At 38.8% G+C, this 16,061-nt stretch overlaps 1 protein-coding gene across 4 annotated transcripts in view; it reads right to left on the bottom strand.

Moving 5' to 3' along the window:
* The window catches only part of TMEM131L (transmembrane 131 like), a 79,498-nt gene that overhangs the window by 760 nt on the left and 62,677 nt on the right, over positions 1-16,061 (bottom strand). For 3 of the 4 annotated variants that reach the window (XM_083833987.1, XM_083833986.1, XM_083833989.1), the window contains 11 exons: positions 15,335-15,484; positions 14,131-14,747; positions 11,524-11,678; positions 10,104-10,228; positions 8,303-8,460; positions 7,338-7,523; positions 6,157-6,235; positions 5,007-5,092; positions 3,566-3,686; positions 2,105-2,193; positions 1,127-1,269 (listed from right to left, as the gene is read on the bottom strand). In XM_083833987.1, the coding sequence (XP_083690113.1) occupies positions 1,127-1,269; positions 2,105-2,193; positions 3,566-3,686; positions 5,007-5,092; positions 6,157-6,235; positions 7,338-7,523; positions 8,303-8,460; positions 10,104-10,228; positions 11,524-11,678; positions 14,131-14,747; positions 15,335-15,484 (1,909 nt within the window). The remainder of the gene's footprint in view (positions 1-1,126; positions 1,270-2,104; positions 2,194-3,565; positions 3,687-5,006; positions 5,093-6,156; positions 6,236-7,337; positions 7,524-8,302; positions 8,461-10,103; positions 10,229-11,523; positions 11,679-14,130; positions 14,748-15,334; positions 15,485-16,061) is intronic. The other variant, XM_083833988.1, reaches the window with a different exon arrangement.

Below are 16,061 nucleotides of genomic sequence, written 5' to 3' on the forward strand. Positions count from 1 at the left end.
GTTAAAATTAAAAGGACAACTAAATTAAAGGGTTGAAGTATGTGTCAGTACTGAAAGATTATGCACACCAGAAGCAAAGAGGGATATTCAGCATGGAAAAGAGAATATAACTGGGAGCTGGGGAATTCAGTTAGAAAAAATTTCGAAAGCTTATAAAGAACCTCCTGGAGAGCAAGATGTGTTAGCCTGTGAGGAAGTCTCTTGGAGAAGGTCATGGAAGTCTTGGGACTTTTAAATCTGAATGAAACACTGAAAAGTATTGTGGGGGAAAAGCTCAACAGGGAAATGAACTGAATTATCTAATGTATTTTCCAATCTCTACCTTCTGTATTTCCTGGCATTCTTGAATAAAATATGGCATAAAGCTACATTTAATTCAGGAAACAGAATTCTACCAGTTTTGCCACTTTTTAAATACAGTTGAATTTTCGTTTTTGCAGTTAGAAATATTTCTTGCTTTATTCGGTTAATTTTCTTCAAAACAAACATACTGTGAGTACAATTTTTTGTTCTAATATGTAAGATTTTTGAAATATGAGCAGAAGAGAAGGTGGTTGCAATTAAAGACCACCTTGAACTGAAGTCAGCCATACATTGCACTATGGGATGACATAAGCATGGCTAGTCCAGAGCATAACAGGTCAAAGTCAGCATTCAGAAATCTGCACAAATCCAGCTTAAATCACTTGGATTTCCTAGCAAAAAAAAGACTGTCAAAGTCACTGAGAGCAGCTGTCCATTCAGCCCCACCATTTTCAAATCTCTCTGGGTTTTGCTGTCAGCACTTTTTGTATTTTATCCTCATCTGGAAAGGTTGATTTTGATAGGGAAAAGTCTCAGTAGACTACATAAGTCCAAAATGTTTTTCCATATGTAAGATGATTTGCATCAATTTTTAGGCAAAAAAAAGATCTATCTTGCCATTTAATAGACAAAGCTGAGTAACAACCCTGACCAACAACTGGGAAGAAGCCATGCTACCGACACCAGCACCAAACGCATACATCAGGCTACTTAAAGGAATCACGAGGAACATGCAAGCGATAGGTAAGGCAAAGACGGGCATGGACTGGAAAGGTTTTTGAAGAGGTGCACACAAAGGCAGCCTGGCAGTGACAATACTCACTGTGGAGTTGACATAACTGGCGGGCTCCCAGGCAGGCGGCATGTTGGGAGGCGCATTCCAGGTGGAGGGGCAGCTCTGGTCAATGAAGGCTGTGTTCTGCACTGCAGCCGTACCCGGGAAGCCACTGGGGTAGTTCATATTTTCTACAGTTTATAAAACGAGGAAGACAAAATAAGGCTTTTGCAATGTAAACACTGCTAACGTTTCTGTGGAGGAATGTTGAATCTTCTTGGAGCGAGACATGCTGGAACCAACCTAAGCTTTTGGTGACTTAAGGCAGCTTCCAGGCAATGCAGCAGCGAAGCGTAACAACTTCTGTTAACAAGGCTACCATTTTGTACCAGGCACCCACTAACAAATTGCTATCAGGAGGACGGGGTAAAGAGTAGGCAATCTCTTTAATGGAGAAAGGAGTCTTTATTAGCTGCAGAACGTGCATGGCAGAGCACTACCCTGGCTTCACTGCCAACATGCCTCAGCTCTAAGCACCCGAGGGAACACCGTGCTGCCTGTGATACTGTAGCTTGACTTTTAATTATTGCTTAGGTAATGCTAAAGAATTTTAGGTTCTTGCCAGTGTGCGTCCCAAGCCAAGAAACTCTAGCCTGGAAAGGTAATTGGTCACAAGAGGCCTTCTGTTTCACACACTGGAAGGCAGAAGCCTGCCAGAAGAGAAACAAAGAAAATTGTGCAAAAAGAATTGTGTAATATTGCGGTCACAAGCATTTCTCTCTATTCTGTCTCAGAGCAAGTACTGTATGCTGGATTTTCAGGCTTAAGTCTATACAAAGTGTTCTCATCTACCACACGCAGATTGTGATTTTTTTCTATAGAACACCCGGTCAGCTGGAAAGTGCAAAGTTTGGTCAAGCAATGAACGTCCAGATGCTTATAGCCAAACTCCGCTTTTTTGTTTTAAAGAAGAAAGTGAGAGAGAAAAATATGCTCAGTGATAACTTGAGTTTTATTTCATCTCACCTTCTGGGAAAGCACCGTATTCGTTCATCTCTAATGGACAATACATGTTGGAAAACTGGCTGTCACAAGTTGCGTTCCAGTCAATGAAGCTGTCCCAAGAAAAAGGAAAAATTTGCTGTTAGAAGCAGTTTGCAGAACTTCTGAAAATTATTTAGACATACTTATTTACTGTAAAGCTATTGGGTGTAAAATGCCTGTAACTCATGATTAGGCTTTTCACATTCCACTTGCCATACAAATCCTGCCACTAACCGCTCTCTGCCAGTACGTAATCAGAGCGATTATCTTGCTGATCTCTTTTTCACCCCCTGGGAGGATGAACAATTTGTAATGACAGCTACCAGAGTTCTGCAACACCTAGTGGGGCTCAACTTCTTCCTCCATAAAAAGAAAGTAATTCTATTTCTTTTCGACAGCCACATCAGTAGTAGATAGAAAGTGAAATGATTTGAAATAAGAGAAAATGTAATGCATTCTCTAGCATTTCTATGAATAGCACTCAATATGGGCATTTCTCCTGTCCCCACCACAAGCATGAGAGCCCTGTTTGGCAATGTTTCCTAAACTACACATGCTTAGTGAAGGGATTATACATATTTTCATTAAAATAATTCAAGTATTTCAAGAAGATTTTCAAGAGCAATTCTTAAAGATCTGACTTAAGAGAGCCAGACAAACTGCTGGCCATTATTCCAAATCATCAGGACTGCAGTTTGTTGACACACCAGTTTACAGTTGAGGTTAGCAGCCTGGTTAGAAACACAAGATCGTCACTTGGGGATTTCTGTGTTACCACTCTGTCATTTCGGATGACAGGACATGACCTGAAGAACTGACAGCACTGCACTGCCAGAGTATTTCTTCTCCCTAGTTTGTCGTGAATTTTGCATTAGTAAAATTTACAGTGCAGAAAGTCTCAAGTACAAGAAGGACTCGAGTTCACTGCTGTTGGGAGATCTACTCAAATCTATACAGAGCCTGACCAAATAGCCCAACCAACTTTTTTTCATATACCATCTTCACACTGGGCTATTTTATTTTATTTAACAATGTCTGTTTATGCCATATAACATGAGTACTACTTCATAACACTCCCTCTGATATACAGAAACCATGTGTTTAACAAGAGGAAAGCAAACCTAAAAGGCAGGCCCTCTGCCTGGTCATGCAAAAGAACTGGAAGAAATTAAAAATTTTTCAGCAAGTATTTAATTAAATTTGAAAAGAAGTTCTGGAATATCTACACATGAATAGGAACACCAGTGAATTTGTCTGAGCAAAATTAATCATGATGTACTAATGGAGAAGTATAAAAAACAGGAGATAGTTAAAATCAACTTTGTGCTGTTGCTTCTATCATCTGCCTTACAAATATTATAAAGTAGGCTTAAGTGCAGTGGTCTGTATCACAGAAACCTGAACAAAATGTTAGCCATACTGTTGACATGAGACATAACTTGCCTGTTGTGGACCGAGGGCGTTTCTTGGATCATGCACGGTATATTATTCTCAAGGTTGTAGTTTAGGCTGTTTGTCAGGCAGACTGGCTGGGCAGGCCACAAGTCTCCTGCTGGGTAAAGACCTAAACAGGGGAACGAGAATGAAATGGAAAACAAGAAGGAAGCTTGCACAAGCTCTGAGAATCAAATGTCATTTGTGATATTCAGATCTAGGCAAAAGAGAATCCAGAGATGCCAATGAACCTATTTATGTAAAAAAGGCCAATCTTTAAACAAATCTCAAAATTTCTATTTGTTAAAAAAAAAATAGAAGAAAGGACCTGAATCAAGAATTTGAAATTCCACAAAACAGGGCAAGAAACTCCTATAGAGAATTCTCAAGCCACTGATCATTGGTGACAACACAGCACCCTTCCTCATGGCAGGACAGGCTGGCGGACATGATCCCCACCAGCCTCTCCTTCACCCCCACCCTTCATTCGGTAATCAGGTCTGAAGTCCAGCCACAGAAATGCAGCACGAACAGTCACGTCTTTAATGCATGGACAGTGCTGCCAGAGCTATCCATGAGCGAATACTAGGTGAACTTGCTATGGCTGCATTTAGCCTGTAGAGCAGATATTCACCCTGGTACTGTCTACAGTCTGAACACCTAACTGCCCAAAGACACGTTGCTCCTATCAACTACGAAAACATAGCTGGATAAAGGAAAAAGATCCAAATTAGCAGTCTTTATAAGACAATGGTTGCAAAGTTAGCTCAATTTCATTATTTCACATGATAGCAATTCGTAATATCTACCACAGAAGCTTAAACAGCCTTTGTAACTTGCCAGACACGTTAATCCTACAGCAAAAGGCACAGCTGCAGGCAGGCAGCTCTGCTGCTTAAAGAGCTGCGAGTTTAAACAGTTTTCAAACTCCACCTCACCATATAGAGCCTTTTGCTGTTACGAACTCCAGTGAACAAGTCAGTATTGAATAAAAATAAAACAGAAACAATAAAAACTCAAAGAGTTTTAAAAGCCTGATCCAGTCTTCTTCATTATTCCTTTCAAAAAGGGCAAGTCCTTACTGTGGACATTTGGAGAGAAAAATGGTCAAATTTGCTTTGATGCTGAACTTCATTTTAACGTAAGGATCAGTGTTATCTCCCAACCACGGTACTTTTAGACATAAATCTATGTAAAGCAAGAGAAGAAAAAACAAAGAATACCTAAAACATAAGCTGAAAGCTAAATGCTGTCTTAACACAGAAGATTCAAAAGAACATCAAAGCTGTAAGACTGTTTGCTAACTTTGATCTTAACTTGCTTAGAAGTCATTCAAATTCTAACAACATCTCTATGAATTTTGTGTTTACATGCGTTATTAGCAACATCATTGAAACTGCTTGACAAATATTGTGTAAAGCCAGCCTAAGTTGTTAACTAAGTAACTGACCTTTATTCTTGTCAGGATCTGCAGCTATGTCAGTGAAATTGGGACATAAGGTTTCAGGATACTGGGGAATGCTGTTCATGTCTCTGCTAAATGAAAAGAAAATTTCATTTCTTAAATCAAGGCACTCATGTTTCATAATTCAAAGTATTTCACAGGAAAGATACAAAGATGTAAAAAAATATTCTAGTGAATATCACGGTTGCTATTGCTTTCCCAGTTTCTTTCCTGATTTTCCTTAAATTACCACTGAGCAATTTTTCAAAATTAAAAGCCAACCACTAATTACAAACGCAAAACAAATACATCTTAATTATCCCACTTTTATTATTCAAGTATCAACCTATTGCAAATTAATTCAACACCTCTCCTCTTGAAATTGGAAACAAAGCTATATTCCATTAAGATGAGTAGGATCTCACATGATGTTTCAATGCTCCCAACAACTTTCAGACAAGTATACTTTTATGTGCATGAAGACACAGACACATATGAAGACCAATTTCGTATTCATTGAATGCCAAAGAAACTGGTTAATATGAGTGGAAAGAGCATTTTTAAGAACCAGAACCCCAGAGGAAAAGGATTAAATTATTTCTGCTAGTGAAAACAGACAATCATGAATGAGAAGTGAAGTGAGGATTCATAGTAATAAAAACCGTAGCTGCTATCTCTACAACAGCAAAGAAGTAGAAAGGAATGAGGGGTAGGGGGAAATCAATTTTCATGCTGTATATCCTAGAACATTAATTTCATTAAAAGAATAACATCAACTTGAAAGTCTCACTTCTACTTTTTTTTAAAACGATTATTACTTTAATAAAACTAAGTGCCAAAGGAAATGCAGTAAGTTGCTAAGATCTGGAATAAATTAGAGGGGAAAAAATCACTTCCTTTTCTCCCCAATTTCATTTTACATTTGGAAGTATTTATCATATTACCCCAGCACAATCCATTTTCTGTCACAATTGTACAGATCTTCTCACATACTGAACATGATTCTTCTTTTTCAACTAGAAAGTCCAATTAGAGGATCACAAAATATCGTAAGACAACAGATAGGTATGATTTATCAAAATGAGACAAGTTTTCAAGTTGGTGGAGTTTCTTTAATGTCTTACAGGTGTAGATTCAAATTTATTTATTTTTTTACCTGGTATTGCAGATGTTATGAGACAGATTTAAAGTGATAGGAGTTTCAGATGGAAAATCATTTTGTGAAATATTCTCTCCTAAAGAAAAGAATGACTGTGAAAAATCAAAGATCCTAAAAAAAGAAGTATGCACAGAATATTCATTCGCACAGATGGACTCAATGGTTTTAACCAATTTTTCTTTCAGACTGGAGTATCATTAGCTGCAAAGTGTGCTATTTCCCCATGGTCTTAAACGTATTTTGTGACTTATAAGTGATTACCACAATTTTAATGGAGAGATTCCTTGTTACTATCAAATTCATTTTGTATCTGAAATGACTTTTAAGAGGCAATACTATTTGAAAGTAAAGTCATGTGCCCACAAATCATTATCCATTACATCACAGGTTCAGACCCATCAAATAGAAACTTCATAACGTCAAGTTTTGAAATTTTATACACACACACAAATATACATATAAATGTATGCTCATTTTTAAGATTATTCAAAATAACTTCTTTCAGGTACTCAAAGCGATTTTTACTTGTGCCACTTCAGCACTTTAAATTTACTTCTATCACTACAGCAATCTGGCTAGTAATGGCAGTGACAGAATCTTGGGTGTTCAACTACGTAAATGGTATTCAGGCATTCAAAAAGATGCAGTGATGAACCACAGTTGCCACTTCTCACACCCCTGAAGTGCCTTCACTTCTACCCTGAAGTAGCTCAGGCCTCCTGGCTACTTCTACTTCAAATACGCCTATCCAATCCCAGCACCCTGAGATCCATTCTTAACTGCTTTCACACATTTCTCATTTGTGAACTTTCTTAAATAGCTCCAACAAGAAGATTGTATTTTTATGAGATTAATGTGATGTAACAAAGTCAAAGACTTAAATTGCTTTGACTAGTGACTCTCAGTTCCACGGAAACCGATTGGGCAGCTCCTCAGCGCAGAGGACACCTCCTCTGTATCGTTCTAACACTCTCTGTAGCCTGGACAGTTCATCCTCATCTCCACAAAACTTGTGGTACTTCCCTCCCCCAATACCAAGTATCTGTCCTACTGTTTCTGAGAGGTACTTTCCCCTATAAAAGGCAAGTTACATACTCCATGCCGTGGCAGCCCTTTCCATTCAGAAGGAAGACAAACTCTCCCCACTATTGTGCAGAGGTGATATTTGCAGAACTTACTGGATGGAAGAAAATGCCTGGCAGTAATCATGGGCTTTTTATCTCCGTCAGAACTGCTGGTACTACTCCAGCTACCCCAGCTCCCACGACTGGCACGAACACTTCCTGATGAACTTCCACAATCTGAGCTTGAATCAGAACAGAATTTCTCCAAACACTTCTTTTTAGACCGTTGATAAAAGCTTTCTAAAGAAGTTTTGTTAAAAAAAAAAAAGTCTTTCAGTTAAAGTGAAAAGTTACTGAGAAGGGAATTTACATTATTCTTCTAAATTTCCTGATAGCAGGACAGAAAATAGTATCTACTGACAGCCTCACCAAGATAAACATGCCAGGCCCTACAACACAAGGAGCTTATGACCTGAATGACATCCCCAGTACAACGAACACAAGTCAGGGCACAGCACAGTTACAGGCAATAGTTATGAAATAGGAAGCAATACTGCTCATTGAAATACACGGCTATTATTTTCAACAGGAAACATTCTGACTCTGGGAACATGCACACTAAAAGCAATGACAGTAGTAATAAGCAATGAATCTGTAAGTGATAGATTCTCCTTCCTTAGCATCTTGTCAGGGAGGCAATCTTACAGGCCTTACAATCTTACACCTCCTTCGGCCTGCTTATTCTAGAGGTAGCCTCAGCATTAAAGCTGCTTCAGTTAGTACCAGCAGAACCTGGACACACAAGCCAACTGTCAGTCCTTCACCCAGGAACAATCTGTCATGCCTTCAGACTGACATCTGCTGATTTGTGCCGAGAACCACCCCGTGAAGGAAGCACACGGAGCCCTTCAGAAACGAGCACGTATTATCACTGCCAGCACTGGTCCCCCTGCCAGCCCTGCCATGTCGGTGTCAGGGTTTGAAGCCAAGAGGGGCAAAAAGGTCTTAGGAAAGGAAAACAATCCTATTGCCACAAAAATATCTTACATTTCTTCAGTTTGACAATTAAGATTGCATACCTGTTTCTCCCTGTATAGACAAGCTCCCAGATTTCTGGTCTGCTTTGCAATTTTCCCCATCACCCTGAGGACACCAGGCTCTTATTCCAATATTTGCTCTCAGATCCGGTCTTTCATATTCATTGCACATATGCTTCAACTCACTCTGCTCAGGGACCCTAATACAACCACACCCAAAGAAACACATTTGCACGTCACATTTCAGTCACACTTGTTCAGGTATTAAACACTTTAACTCAAAACGCTACCAAGTCAGAATGCAGGGCAAGGAAAAGGCCGCGGACTTTTATTCCCCACCTTTACAGAAACTTTAAAAAAAACCCCATCTGTTAAGGGTTTCCCAAAATGCTATATCCCATCATACGGACTGCTACTTCTCAGCGGGAGGAGCAAGACTGCGTGCATATGTTTAACTCCGTTCTCTAATGCACTTGCAGAAGGCATTCATACGTTACAGTAATAAACAGTCTAGCACCGTATGGAGATCTAGGTTCACAGGAAAAATGTGCCCTACATCTATTTCATTGGCATAATTATAACCAGAATAATCTGGTTGTAAGATCTGAAGTAATCTCAAGGTTTTGCTAGTAAAATTGAAATATCTGGATCCAATCAGAGTATTAAGGGAGAAGGAATAAAATCCAGCTGTCAAGTTTCTACAGGAAGGATATGGCTACATCTTAACTCAGAAAGGAGCAACTACTGAATCAGTTGAAGGAACAGAAAATTTCAGTAATTCCAGTTTTATCCGTCCTACCTGCAAATGTCTGCGTGCTGCAAAGAATTACACATAAGCAGACTTCCCGCAATGAATATTAATTGGGTTATAATGGGTTATAACAACCTTTTCAGATTTTGCAATCTCCTCGTTAAGCTCACTGACCTCAACAGGACCACGCACAATAAAAATGAAGTCAGTGAAGGCTTTGTAGGACTGTGACCTTAATTCAAAGGACTGTGGGAGGAAGAGAGGGATTTTCTCCTAACAAGCTTTTCTGTTCTAGCACTAATTTACTATTTGTATTTTTAACAACACTCAAAATAGCTTAAAATTATAAAAATACGAAAAAACATTTAATATAGTAGTTTACAGTTGACTTCAGAAATGCATTTAAATGAACCTCAGGGAAAAAAAAAAGCAACTTCCCAAGGCGATCTCAAAATACTTTTGAGCTTAGTGCTGTTCTAACTTGTTAATGCTTATCTATGAAGCCCCAGTGATATTACACATCTGCTTCCCTGAGGTAGATAAATTTTAATCATTATGGCAAAAATGAAAGTAACTTTATCTCGTCTTCCTCTTTCAAAACTACCAGAAGACAATATCCCCTAAGCTAGTCAATACAGCAAATGATTTTCCTGACAGTTTTAACAATATATATATATATTATATATATATATATTATATATATATATATAACAATATATAGTTTTAACAATTTTGTCTTCCTCTTTTCACTGAAAAGAAAACACGACTGGATCTTACCCACACAACACAATAACGGAAAGCAAGTTAACCATCCAAACCTCAGAGACAGCAAATTCCAGACCGTAGCAAAGAGCAACCACTGCTACGCAGAATGGGGTGCGTCTATATACATACAGATTTACAAATGGATAAATATTTCTTTTGCTGGCGATATTTAGTAGTGCACATTCTTAACAATAAGCCAGGACTACAGAGTGTTTATTTAACAAGATAAAACAATCTGCCTAATGTACTATGCAAAACTCAGCAAAAGCCTGTGGAAACGTTACAGCAGCTCTGGATTTCTTCATGACTTGGTGAGGCAATACATACCTTGTAGATATATTAACATTCTTTTTCTTATTCTTTCTAGATGTTCTATTTCTATTCCAATTTATGTTTGATACATTCCCTTCCTTCTTCTCCTGAGGTTTCTTCTTCCTAAATGCATCTTCTTGCTGAAGGTTTAAAAAAGAAAAAAAGCTGAGAATACATACTGAGGTAACTTCATTTTATACAGTAAAATGAACTCTTATCAGATTTTCTTGCTAAATTTCACTGGACAAAACAACTCAACCCCAATTGTATAGTTACTGTATGATTTACTGTCTCTCCACAGCACTTCCTCTTTCCAACACCATCCACTTGATCAGTCTTTCCAAGACTCTGTCCTTCAAGACACCAAGAGATGATGAGAGAGAAATTTTTGAATTCCCAATGTTAGTATTTCACCCCTCACACCATCTAGCCCTGACTTCCAGGGGAAAAAAAAACATACAGGGAGAAAAAGGAAGGCAGTCAATAAAATCCCCAATGTGCTAAAAACAAAAAACATCTGCCAAATTTATGATCAGTTTGTGTGCAAGTTCAGCAGCAATAAATCCTCCCTTTCCTCAGCAGCTGGGGGGGGCATTCATTTGAATTACATCTGAGGAAATTATGGGGTAACTTAACCAACAAAGAACAGTGACTAAGAAATTCAGGAAACAAAAACTGAGCACCATCAGCCACACACAAAAAGGAGTCTGTAACAATTCCTAAAACAAGACTGTACCCCATCTTTTCTCATACATATTCCTCGAGCACTGTATGGAAATCATCATTACACTTTGTCGTCATGCAACTCCTTTCCAGTAGACAGAACACACACAAACCAAATTCTTGGATTCTTATTATTAATTCTTAATTACCAGATGAAATTCTTTAAGCGTTTTACACTGCCCATAACACATGCAATGCATTGTGTTTATTATGTGCTCCAAAATCAAGGATGCAGAACGATCCTTCTCAGCAGCTTCACAATCTGTTATAGGGCTTCTGCCTGCTCTGTTCTTAAATGCAAATTTCTTACACAACGTCCTATATTTGGAGATCGGGTCTGTGAAGGAAGGGAAATACACCCGTCTAGACCACTTCCTCTCTAGGATTTGCTCCCACATCATTGTCATGGCTAACAACTGGCATTAGATTCCAGCTCTTCTGTGCCTGCTCTGGTAAGGAAGAAAATGGCTGTGATCCAGCCAATATCACAATATAAGGGCTATTTTAATTTTTACCCCAGCTCATCATTCTATACATCATTAGTATGCATGGGATGTGGGACAGCACAACTGCATACTTCCTCATTCATCTGATTTACAGTGTTTTAGACGTGTGTCTCTGTGACTGTACGTAACAGTCCCCACATATACATGAGAATAAGTAACAAGGAGATTATTTTAAATTTAAAAAACAGAAAGATTGCAATACGAACCTCAGAAGAAGTAATCTCCTCTTTTGCACAGCACAGAGTCTCTTCCTTAGGTCCCTTATTAATCTTTTTCTCGGTGGAAGGCTTTAGGTTGATCTGCTTTTTTAAGGTCTCACAGTTTTCTGTTTCATTCCTGAGAGGCACTTGCTGATTATTCCCTACAATTAAAAAGTAACACAAGTTTGCTTGGGAAGTGAATGGGCTCCCAGTCATAACCACATTACTTTCAACCTTCACTTTGGCCTACCTCTTTAAAAAAACCAAACATACGAACAAAAGCAGCAAACTAAAACACATGACTTGGGTTGTTTTCCAAAACACTATGGGACTAACATCTAGGCTGATGATGCTGAAAATTCCAAAATCAATAGCTAATGCTGTGTAAGCATTCTGACAGCAGCTGCAAAAAGTACCTCTGTACCAATTCATGCTCATGGGCACACTGCTCTTACACACATAAACTACCCCATCCTTACTCATCTCATCCAAATTTGAGCTACTCCGGTCCCAGCCACGGGCTTTGGAGGGTAGAACTGGAAGCCAGAGAACTTTGGGCTTAAAAACAAACAGAAAAACCCTGCAAACTTGTGCAGAAAACTTCTGAAAAAAGGGTAGAAAGTCATCCTTTCTTTAGGATGGGTGCAGCACTAGAAGTTTCTTTTCTTGAGGGGCATATGAGGAAGTACTCTTGCATAACAAAAGCAAAGAGATGAAGAAAAAATGAGGAGGCCATTCTCAACAGCTGGCTGAGCTGCCCAGCTGAGCCACAATCCTCTGCTGGGATCCGTTTTAGGCTTCATTTATCCTACCAAAGGAAATAATCAAAACCCCAACAGTGCAAAAATATAAATACAACTGCCAACAGACCCTTCAGCAGATTACCTTTAGTGCTTTACCACTGAATACAAAGTATCTGTCAGTACTCTTTAAATGATCTCTCAAGGTGGAATTTGTGCTAATGAAAACAATTCTAGTACCTCCTAACTGGTTTATGTATGAACATGGTATCTGCAGTCTGTACTCCAAGTTACCTTGCTATGTACATAAATACAGGTAAGATGTAATTATGGATTTTTTTTTCCATTTGATTTTTTAATTCAAAGCAAAGAAGGAATAATTTTTTGCAGTTTAGGAATGTATGAAGCATCTCAAAGAACTCTGTAAGTAAGAATAAAATTGCCCTGTCTCCACTCCTGAGACAGCACACTGGTACCTGTCGTATCTAACAGGTAAGGACACAAAGGGTAAGCAACCAGTGCAGGCCAACAGAGACGCACTACAGCAGGGCCCCAAATCCCCGTGTTACATACAGTTCATTCACTAAATAAACTGCCATAGACCAGTGTCCTGGTTCCAGTTAGGACAGAGTTAAGTAGCTCATAGTAGCTGGTAGGGTGCTATGTTTTGGATTAGGATGAGAAGAGCGCTGATAACATGCTGATGTTTTAATTGTTGCAGAGCAGTGTTTACACCAGGCCAAGGACTTTTCGGCTTCTCGCTCTGTCCTGCCAGCGAGCAGGCTGGGGGTGCAGCAGGAGCTGGGACGGGACAGACCCAGGACAGCTGACCCAAACTGGCCAAAGGGGTATTCCATACCATCTGACGTCATGCTAAACAATATATAGGGGTGGCTGGCCGGGGTGGGGGGGCCGGCTGCTCGGGGATAGGCTGGGCATCGGTCAGCGGGTGGTGAGCAATTGCATTGTGCATCACTTGTTTTCTTACACATTATTATTGTTAATACTATTACCATTATCACTATTATTATTATTATTGTTATTATTATTTTCCTGTCTTAATAAACTGTCTTTATCTCAACTCACAGGCTTCACTTTCCCGTTTCTCTCCCCCATCCCAGAGAGGGAGGGGGGAGGGTGAGCGAACAGCTGTGTGGTGTTTAGCTGCCAGCCGGGTTAAACCACAACAACCAGAGACACCATAGCTTCAGCAAATGCCAGTCTTCAGCATGTAACTACTTTGCTGAGCTCCTAAGTAAAACCAAAATTGCAGAAGAAACATCTTCCTAACCTACTTTCCCCCCAAAGTACTCTTGAGATTTTCTTAAAATTTTTAGCTGTGAAGCTATGAGGTAAGATTTCGCAGGCAGGTTAGTTCCACTATTAAAAAAAAAAACAGTTCTCCAATTAACGACAGCATGATAATTGGCAGATTCCTGCAAAATACAAAAATATCAGAACACGTTTGCTCTTTTAGGTGTTGTTATCATAGGAATTCTGAATACTTGGTATCAATGGTGCCTGGTGATTCTAAAAACAAGGTGTCAGATTGTCAGTGGACCTGAAACTAACAAACTAGGATGCTTCTGTATACTTGAGAGGGGAAATTTCCATCTTTTAAGCAGATCTATGACAATGATTTTAACCATTAAAATACCACTGTACAGCCTTGAAATCTGTAAACCAAGGCCAACTTATGATTTATGAAACAACTTCTACAGCAAGCCATTTGCTTAGAAGAGATGAAGAGATATATCACAGTGATACATAGGTAATATCACATCTTGTCTCACAAAAGAAATTCCTGACCACAACAAAGTCAAGGCTACTTCACTCAATTTCACCTGATAGAAATTAAAAATAAAAAAGATACCATTATTTTTCCTAGAAATTTCTTGCAGTTCTGGCTGTTGCAGAGGTGAACGTCTTGACAAGTGACTTTCAGGTAGCTTCTTAGACATCTTCACAGGACAGAACTCCTGTTCTTTGAGCTCAACTAGATTTTCTGAAGCTTTAAGGTTAGTTTCCTTAGGAAACATACATGTTTGAATATCTTCCTTCAGATCACACTCTGAAGAAGTATTTTTAATGAGAACTGTATTTTTCAGTGCAGTTTCTTCTTTACCCAGAAAGTTTTCTGGAAGAGTTAAATTCTTGTTAACGTTTATGCCATTTGCATATTTTAGAGTTACCCAGTTCTCACTGACAATATCAGTGCAAATGTCCTCTTTTGGTGCTGAGATTTGGTTCTCTGCAATCTGATTTTGCTTCTCATCAGTAGCTGTAATGGCATTGCCAGCTGCTGTGTTTGGCTTTTGCTTACTGTAGTAAACTGAACATTTGTGTTTCTTCTGAGAGTGGCTGTAGGTCGCAGGACTTCTCTTGGCTGCATTTTGACTTCGGCTGGACGAAGTGCCTACAGACAGGAAGCCCTTCCCTTTGCCTTTATCTGACGAACTATAGGAATCCATAAATGTCTTACAGCTTCCCCTGGAAAAAAAATAAAGACAAACTGAGTTGCCTTTTTGTTTTTTAAACATCTATGAGGCTGTCGTAAGTTGTTTTATGGGATATTTTTGTAATGAAATGAAGGGGGGCATATTCACAAGCTGAGATTTTGTTAGGTCTTCAACGTATCATACCAGCTAAGCACATTCTGATTTCAGTGGGAGTTGAGAAAGACTAAGTATGTGCTTAGACTTCAAATACACTTACTTGCTTGAACAAATGCCTAACTGACCAACCAAGAGGTCAGGTTTGAGGGCCATTAACATCATTTGCCATTCTTAGCTTTCTAAGGCTGCTGAGTATGGTGTATCCATTAATTTTATCACACAACTTCTATCCTGTGTACTACTGACAACATACAAAATGAATAAACCCTTGAGTTCTTCCACTTCTCTTCTGAAGAGATAAATACATGGTGCAACACTGAAGCTCTCTGAAGGAGGTTGCTTTGAACAAGACCTCTTCTAAACAAGTCCACAGCAATGTCAAAGTACCAACAGACAGAAAGCACTGCTCCATATTAAACAGGTGAAAAAATGCAAATCAAAAGAAGAGGAAATTGTTTTTACTTGTAGGAATCAGAGCTGATTACGTCAACAGAGTTGCTGTTCTGCTGTGATGAAGAACTAGGATTTGGCCTCTGTCTTGATTTCATAAACTCAGCTAGAATATATTGGGCTTGCTGGAAGGCTATCAGAATCACACCGAGCAGGGACAAACTGTCAAAGAAAAACAACAAACATTGGTGTCTACAATTTTCAGGAATGTTCAATGGAAGTTACAAAGCTTGTAAGAAGATGCATTTTTCAAATATTTTGTTAGTAATTTTAAGGAAAACAGCAGATAGGAAAACACAAAATAAGGAACAGTTCTAATGGTCCCCCTCCCCTTTTTTATTAAACATCATAGCTCCTGCTAGTTGTAGTCTGGCAAAAAATAACTCAGCCTTGAGCTTCATAAAGAAAAAGCTAAAAGAAAAAAAATCCTAGAAAAGAAAACTAACACTTGGTTTAAAAATCAGTTAGAAAGAAATCTCACTCAACACAATGACAACATATCACAGCATGACACATCTACTGAGTACATGATAGTTATATCACTATTTTGTTATTTATTTACAATTGTCTCTTCTGCTACCTAGAGAAAATGCTGACATAAAATGCCATCATTCTTCTGAGATAAAACTGAAGCTGCAAAACGCCTTCTCTTTCTCTCTAGCACATTAATTACACCAAACATTAATCAATCAGAATGAAAAGCTCTGTAATTCATCAAGTCACCTTCTCATATAGAATA

Source organism: Anser anser (genome assembly GCF_964211835.1).
Source record: "Anser anser genome assembly, chromosome: 4".
In the NCBI taxonomy this organism is placed as follows: Eukaryota; Metazoa; Chordata; class Aves; order Anseriformes; family Anatidae; genus Anser; species Anser anser.